Source organism: Malaya genurostris, chromosome 2, assembly GCF_030247185.1.
Source record: "Malaya genurostris strain Urasoe2022 chromosome 2, Malgen_1.1, whole genome shotgun sequence".
Lineage (NCBI taxonomy): Eukaryota > Metazoa > Arthropoda > Insecta > Diptera > Culicidae > Malaya > Malaya genurostris.
Genome location: NC_080571.1, coordinates 79,856,555 through 79,864,997, shown reverse-complemented (window position 1 = coordinate 79,864,997; position 8,443 = coordinate 79,856,555). Strand labels below are relative to the sequence as shown.

The following is an 8,443-nucleotide window of genomic DNA, read 5'->3' as shown; positions in this document are numbered from 1 at the left end:
CCCTTAATATATGGGTATTTTTGAAACGGGGTTAATGAGTAGATGTCGGAAAATGATGTTTGAAGTGGTTCTGAAATCCAAGATGGCTACTTCCGGTTTGTTGATATTCCTTGAAAACCCTTACAATATGGATATTTTCGGAACGATGAGTAGATGTCAGAAAATAATGTTTGAGGTGGTTCTTAGTTCCAAGATGGCAACTTCCGGTTTCTTGATATTCCTTGAAAACCCTTACAATATGGGTATTTTCGGAACGGGATTGATGATTAGTTGTCAGAACACGATGTTTGAGGTGGTTCTTGAATCCAAGATGGTAACTTCCGATTTGTTGATATTCCTTGAAACCCCTTACAATATGGGTACTTTCGGAAAGAGACTTAAAAGTAGACGTCGGAAAATTATATTTGAGGTGGTTTTGAAATACAAAACAGTGACTTCCGGTTGATTATTATCTTTTAAAAGTTTTTGCCATTTTCCTTTAACTCTTTATTTCTTTAAAACACTATACCGTTCCGAAAATACCCATATTGTATGGGTTTTCAAGGAATATCAACAAACCGGAAGTCGCCATCTTGAATTTCAAAACCACCTCAAACATCGTTTTCTGACATCTACTCATCAATTCCGTTCCGAGAATATCCATATTGTATGGGTTTTCAAGGAATATCAACACACCGGAAGTCGCCATCTTGGATTTGAGAACCACTTCAAACATAATTTTCCGACATCTACTCATCAATTCCGTTCCGAAAATACCCATATTGCAAGGGTTTTCAAGGAATATCGATAAACCGGAAGTCGACTTCTTGGATTTCAGAACCACCTCAAACATCATTTTCCGACATCTACTCATTAACCCCGTTCCGAAAATACCCATATTGTATGGGTTTTCAAGGAATATCCACAAACCGGAAGTCGCCATCTTGGATTCCAGAACCACTTCAAACATAATTTTCCGACATCTACTCATTAACCCCGTTCCGGAAATAGCCATATTATATAGGTTTCCAAAGAATATCAACAAACCGGAAGTCGCCATCTTGAATTTCAAAACTACCTCAAACATCGTTTTCTGACATCTACTCATCAATTCCGTTCCGAAAATATCCATATTGTATGGGTTTTCAAGGAATATCAATCAACCGGAAGTCGCCATCTTGGATTTCCAAAATACCTCAAACATCATTTTCCGGAATCTACTCTTTAAACCGTTCTGGAAATACCCATATTATATAGGTTTTCAAAGAATATCAACAAACCGGAAGTCGCCATCTTGAATTTCAAAACTACCTCAAACATCGTTTTCTGACATCTACTCATCAATTCCGTTCCGAAAATATCCATATTGTATGGGTTTTCAAGGAATATCAACACACCGGAAGTCGCCATCTTGGATTTGAGAACCACTTCAAACATAATTTTCCGACATCTACTCATCAATTCCGTTCCGAAAATATCCATATTGTATGGGTTTTCAAGGAATATCCACAAACCGGAAGTCGCCATCTTGGATTCCAGAACCACTTCAAACATAATTTTCCGACATCTACTCATTAACCCCGTTCCGGAAATACCCATATTATATAGGTTTTCAAAGATTATCAACAAACCGGAAGTCGCCATCTTGAATTTCAAAACTACCTCAAACATCGTTTTCTGACATCTACTCATCAATTCCGTTCCGAAAATATCCATATTGTATGGGTTTTCAAGGAATATCAATCAACCGGAAGTCGCCATCTTGGATTTCCAAAATACCTCAAACATCATTTTCCGGAATCTACTCTTTAAACCCGTTCCAAAAATACCAATATTGTAGTAGTTTCCATGGAGTCGGAAATCACTTTCGATGAATGACAAAACCTCTTTTTACGAAGTAGGTTCGTAAAAAAAGTTTACGTTATTTGGGATTTGGTTCGTAAAAAAAGTTTACGTTATTTGGGATTTGGTTCGTAAAAAGAGGTACGTAAAAAGAGGTTACGTATAAAAAGTGTTCGTAAACGGAGGTTTGGGTGTAGTTAAACCGGTTTCACCAATCTTTGGCTCGTCTGGCTACTAAAGTATGCATTAAAAAATTGACTTTTCTCATGGAAGGTAATTATTAAAGCTAACTGTCAAACAAAAATCTACGCCCTTACGGGTGGCCTTCCGGCAGTTAATCGGAACATTCGTCATGGCGGTCGAAAACATGAGTGTAGGCATGTTTTTCAGTTCTTGCTTCGTTTTATCTATCAATTTCTCCCCAGTTTTCGCGACCCAATTGTTGGAGTAGATCTTATGCTTCATGTTGGCCCAGAAACTCTTGATAAGACGCAACTTAAGGCTGAGTGTAATACTTATTAAGGGCTGAGGCCAGTAGATCGCGTAAAACCACGTGGCTCGCTGTGCCTATTACATTTCTCTCCATGCTCTCTCGCAAATGTGCAAAATGACTCTCAATGTGGCCGGGTTGCCAAGAAAGTTTTGATATTTTCGGTTACAAGTTTGACTATATCACATAAAATCCAAGAAAGCTACCGCTCGTTTGGCAGCCTTTTTGAGCCGATTGTATTTCTCTCTCATGTTTCGTTACGTTATCAAGGAACTAAAATGGCGCCGCCATAGAAATCGACTTACCTTCACAAAAATAACTTTCACTTCATTTTTATCGCGACAACATATATGTTTTTATGCACTAATCACATCAAAATTAAATTATCTAGACATTGTCAGGATAGATTTTTGATCCATGCTTTTGAAGGTGAGATATTCAATGAACAAGTTGAAAGTTGTCGTTTTCAGCTATGCAATTCTTTCTTCAGAAAAATGACTTTCCCGTCCGCTAAAGTCAATGAATCATTCCGAAATTTTCACAGAATAATCTAAACTAATTTTCTAATAGATTTTTAGTTGGGTTTTTTATATTCGTCACCATTTCTGAGAAAATCAGATTTGAAGCGTGAAATAGCCCTCTAAATCACCCTAAAAAACCCTGGTCTCAGCCCTTAACACATTATGTCCAACTCACTGAACGTTTTTACGTCCGGAACGTGTATACGTTTCAATTATCGCCGGTAGTTTAGTCCCGTTAACGTTGACAGAAGTTGACTGAACGTCTGAATCGTACTTAAAGCTGTATGCGGTTAGGGCATTTCGTTATAACAACTAACTAATTTCAAAATGGCGAAAGTGCATTCGTGGTTGTAAGTGTGCTGTTAAAACGGTTTATATTAAGGTAGCCATACTAACATTTGGTGCGGTATTTAAAACTAGCGAAAATAATATTGTTACAAAATAGTCATGGAACTGCAAAAAAAATTTTCGTTACTAGGTTGAGGTGCTGGCTTCAATTGCGAACAAATGTATTTTGAAATATACTTGTCAGTATAGTTCCCTAAAGATTCTGGTAAAAAAGACAACAATATTATCATATTTCGGTTAATTTTTCAAAAGGGCGTATAAGCAAGTGACAGTTTTTTTTTGTTTACTTTCTCTTCTATTAATTACCAAGTGGTTTCCACGTTTATCACTCAACTCTTTGCATGAAATGATACCCGAAACTTTCGACTTTCAAACAGAATAGTGATATCAAAGAAAATCTTTTTAATTACATCACAATAATCGAAAGAGAGAGTTTTAAAGTTTAAAACATTTGTTCACGATTGAATACGGTTCGTTTTAGATATTTATTAAATAAAAGTGACTAGTTGCAAAGTGTAAAGATGATTGTTTTAGATGTGCTCTTCGGTTTTTGTTTAAGCTTGTTTGTAAACAGTACCGCTGAACTGTCAAGGATGAATACTTGTTCATTTGTGTCGTCACGATAAAAAACCGAATAGACCGTAAATGGTTTCATCCAAATTGTTAACAGACAAACAAAAAAATATCTGTTTACAAATAGTACTGCTGGATTGTCAAAATGTGTTAATTCGATTGAGGTTAGTAGTGGTGGTAAAAAACCTAATGTAAAAATTGCAAGTCGCCTCACACAAAACAGATTCTTACATGTATCGCTCCTTGATGCTGAAAACACATACAGGGCAATCTTTTTAGTTATTTTCACTGTTGAATACGTTTTTAACAGGCACTTTTCCGTCATTTTTCAATTTTTAACTTTTAACAAAACAAGTACACGGCAACTGTCAAAGATGAACTTGATTCATCGGCAGTTCATTTGTGTCGTCTTCTTGCAAAACCTAATTAGGTTTTTTACCGTTACTGCTAACCTCAATCGGATGAACACTTTTTGACAATTTCAGCGGTACTGTTTGTAAACAGACTTTTTTGTTTGTTTGTGACACACGGATGAGACCGTTCACGGTCCATATCGTCTAAATAGAGTTTCAAAACATTTGTTAACGATTCGTTTCAGAGATGATGATTGTTTGAGATGTGTTTCTCAATTTTATTTAAACTTGTTTGTAAACAGTACCGCTGAACTGTCAAGGAATTCTTTTTCATTTGTGACGTCACGATAAAAAATCTAATTTCCAAAGATATTTGTATTCAGGGGTGTCCAAATTTTGTCGCGAACAAGCATTAGGGTGAAACCATAGAGAAAACGACAAGCGACACGAAGCGACGCACGACAGATCGCACGGAGTCGCGCGTCCATTAAAATTGTAACTCGGAAACATAAGTTATGCATATATTTCGCTGTTAGATTCAGTTGAATAAGCAGTAAATTTTATAGATTTGTTTAGTTTAGTTTTCTTTATTAAAGAGATTTTCAGCCGGTGGCTGGTTCGTCTCTGAACTTTATAGATCTATTGCGTGCATATTTTGGTGTTTATATTTTAAACTTTACCCAGCGTGTTGGTAAAAGTTCTGTCTAGTCAGTAAGTCTGTTCTCTGTGATATAATTATTATTTTTGCTATTTACGAAGATTACTCTCTCGTTCGAAAGGACCTCTCTCAGATCGGTATTCGCCATACTCGTGCTATATTGTATTTACCTTTATCTAATACCCTTTCGATTGTAGTGTGCTAAAGGACTCGCGAATCGTCGACCATCATTCTGCATCATAGTTGGCTGATCTAGTAAATTCGCGAATCGTATCATTTCCGATAATACAAGGATTAAACAAGTTGTTCTGGTCTCGAATGAGATTCGTTTAGGTAGGCAAATAGTATACCAGAAATGTGTATCTAGCGATGGAAAAAGTTTTACGTCCTTGAAAAGTTAATCAACGGAAACGAATGAATCTATGTTTTGCAAATTAAAATCTGACTAGTTTTAGTTTGTGCATTGGTGTGGTGTTCATTTCGAATATACCGTGCTATTTCTTATTTGTAGTTTTTGTTAGCTTAGTTATGAATGTTTAATTACAATAAAGTGCAAGGATAGAGTCGTAGACTGTGTTGTGTCTCAGCATAAGACAGTTTTGTGCTAGGAAGAAGAACTGCGGGTCCGCGGGTATGCGTAGAAGTACATGAAGAGAACTTGAAATATATACCGCCTGTATACATGCAACCAAATTCCGATACATTCCGCGACGGTCACACAGCATTCATTCAGGGGCGACTAAATTCTCACTATGCTTTTGGGAGAGCGAGTGTGAGTGTTAAGGGATGCTCTCAATAAACGCCTGATGATCGCTGGTCGTCTGCTTTGAGTGGTAGCGTAATACAAAATATGAGCCATCTGTATGCATGCAGTTTGCAAAAACAAAGATAACGTTGCAGTACAAGTGTATGCGAGCCACTGCCAGACCAGAAGCTACTCTCTTTCTCCGAACACACATTAACTTATTGTTATCTTTAACTTTGTTCTGCCGAAGTAGTAGCACATAAACCCGAAAGGTGAGACATTTTGTTCAAACTTATTTTGGGTACAATATAGACTAATGGATTAGATATATCAAAGAATAGGCAAACATGTTCAAATAAACTCTATTTTTATTTACAATGTAGTCGCAATTTTAACACTAGCATAATATAATATGATAACAGGAGAATATTTTGAAGAGGATATATTTAAATATAGTCTTCACCGAGTCTTATTTTGATTTTGTTATCATTAGCTGACTTTTGCGAACAATCATATTTTTTGTATTGAGAAGAGCTCTTCTTATAAAAAATACTCAGAATATTCAGACAAATGTTACTGCTTTTTGAGCATCCCAGTACACTTTATATGAGTGGGATTTGCTTCGTTTCTATTCAGTAATTGTTTCCTTTAAGTTTTGTCTGCATATCCAGCGACGTTGCATCAATTTGGGAGCTCTGCCAGAAGACTGAATGTTGTATTGGAGATTGCTGATGATGCTTAAACTTTTGAATGTCTGCCAAGCGACATTCATTTTTGTTGCGCTTTTTCTACTAATAAGATTTATTACTGCTGTATTTGATGTTCTCTGGAATACATGCTAGATGAAATAGAGATCCTGGGATACAGGAACGCCGAACCTAACTTGGACTTGTATACTTCGCTGTAATATATAAGAACATTGAACTTGTGCTTTTATTATAAATTAATTGTATACTGTGATTACTTTGTATAAAGAATTTAATAACTTGTTACTAGAATTGTTGGGTATTCAATATCAAATGAATCATTCTGGAATCGATTCCAAATTCCGTGCGTATAGAGGTATTGTACCAATTGTCATCTCATTAGTAGAGTCGTCAAATTATTTTACCGATTACCGATTCAATCAACGAATTGTGTTCTTCAGCTCTAAGAAGCAATAACGAGAGAAAAACAAAATAGTTCGAATATTGTGCAATACTGCTGTTTTAGCGATGCGAACACTCGATGCGAATGCACCTATTTTCATCTTACCCTTTCAGTCAATGTATCGAACAGAGATAGTAGATCTCACTGTAACTAATGAATTTTTTATATGAGATGACTACTGAATGGGAGTATCGTGTCCCTGTATGAGATAAATTAAATCATTTCTCGGTTGATGTTTCAAATGGCCTTATGAACAGTGACAGTTCCTTTTTGTTCACTTTCTCTTTCGATTATGGTGACGTGATTATAAAGTTTTTCTTGGATTTTACAATTCGAAAAATTTAAAAATCGAAGATTTCGGGTATCATTTTTTACAAAGAGTTGAGTGATAAACGTGAGAACCACTTTATAATTAATAGAAGATAAAGAAGCAAAAAGAAACTGTCACACGCTATTACGGCATTTGAAAAATCTCGGTGATTTAGTGTTAATGAATGAGTCCTTACGTAGTACCATTTCTAATAAGTGTCTATTTACTTGTTCTCAGTTAACATTGGAATGGTCTTCCGTCACATCAGTGTTCGTCCTTACGCTTACTCATCCGACTGAAAACTATGACTTAATGAGCAATACTGTCAAGGCAACCTTTTCCGAGCACATCAAGATCAAAATTCGTTGGTAAGTATTCGATTTATCTAACTTTGAACACATTGCTTTTTTGCAAACACATCATATTATCAAGATATCCAGCTTTCACATTTCACGAACAAACCGTGAGCGAGCATGACGCCCTCGTGCAAGAGCAATCTCAAATTCGTGAGCGCCAAAATCGCAGTACTGCGCACCCATACAAGTTATTTCAATCCAGAGCAGAATTCAGTCTAGAAACTTTAGCTATAATATTTGTGGATGATTTGATTTGCACATCGGAAGTTTCGACGTTTTTTCGTTGATGTAGATACAATAACAAATTTGGTTTACACATGAAAGTTTTGCACAATTCTGGTAATTTTTTATCGTATTTTCAACAGCTGACTTTTCGGTATATGAAATGATAAAAAAGCGTTCGGTATTGAAAAGGATTGAAAATTTTGGTTTAAATTATTTTTTGATTGTCTAAGAATTTTTGAATGCTTATTAGAATCGATAAGAAAGTTTGAAAATTTGGTCGGGTTTCGTATATTCGAATTCGAATTCGGGTCGTGTGCGGTAATTTTTTTCAATTTTCAGTCGGGTACGGGTCAGGTTCGGATTGAAGAAATTGCTCACCCGACCATCTCTTCTGCCAATCCATACAATTTACATGATATCGTTTATATCGTTTAATTGACATGATATGTTCAATGAGACGCAGTGCGATGGCGTAACTAAACTGATTTTTCTTCAAGCTGATAGGATCTGCTATCTTAGTAATATGATGTCTTTGTGTGAAGGCAGCAGAAATACGTCACTCTTGCTATTTATATGGTTTTATGTCGTCGGTTTCATATCATATTCGGTGACTTACTGGATTCTTCCGAATCAGCTGGATTTTTATTTACAGAGTTCTATTAGAACTGTGGGAATTCTGTGTGAAACTAAGCGTTTGGGTAAAAACAACTCTGTAAAATAAATTTAACTTATCGAATAATTCGTAATTTGTTATGATAACCAAGAGTCTTGACCAAAACAAAATCTAATCAAATATAATCATCTAAGTGTGATGATTGCACAATTTTTTTAAACAATCATCCTTTTTAAAATATTTCAGTCTTTGCTTAAAACAACCGCATTTTGGTTTGAATT

The 8,443-nt window shown here is 35.8% G+C and overlaps 1 protein-coding gene across 2 annotated transcripts in view; it reads left to right on the top strand.

Moving 5' to 3' along the window:
* Positions 1–4,936: 4,936 nt before the first annotated feature.
* Positions 4,937–8,443, top strand: part of LOC131427324 (dynein light chain 1, cytoplasmic) — a 50,276-nt gene continuing 46,769 nt past the window's right edge. Inside the window, exons 1-2 of one of the 2 annotated variants that reach the window (XM_058590398.1) lie at positions 4,937–5,781; positions 7,206–7,336. In XM_058590398.1, coding sequence (XP_058446381.1) covers positions 7,281–7,336 — 56 coding nt within the window. In that variant the 5' untranslated portion in view covers positions 4,937–5,781; positions 7,206–7,280. The remainder of the gene's footprint in view (positions 5,782–7,205; positions 7,337–8,443) is intronic. The other variant, XM_058590399.1, reaches the window with a different exon arrangement.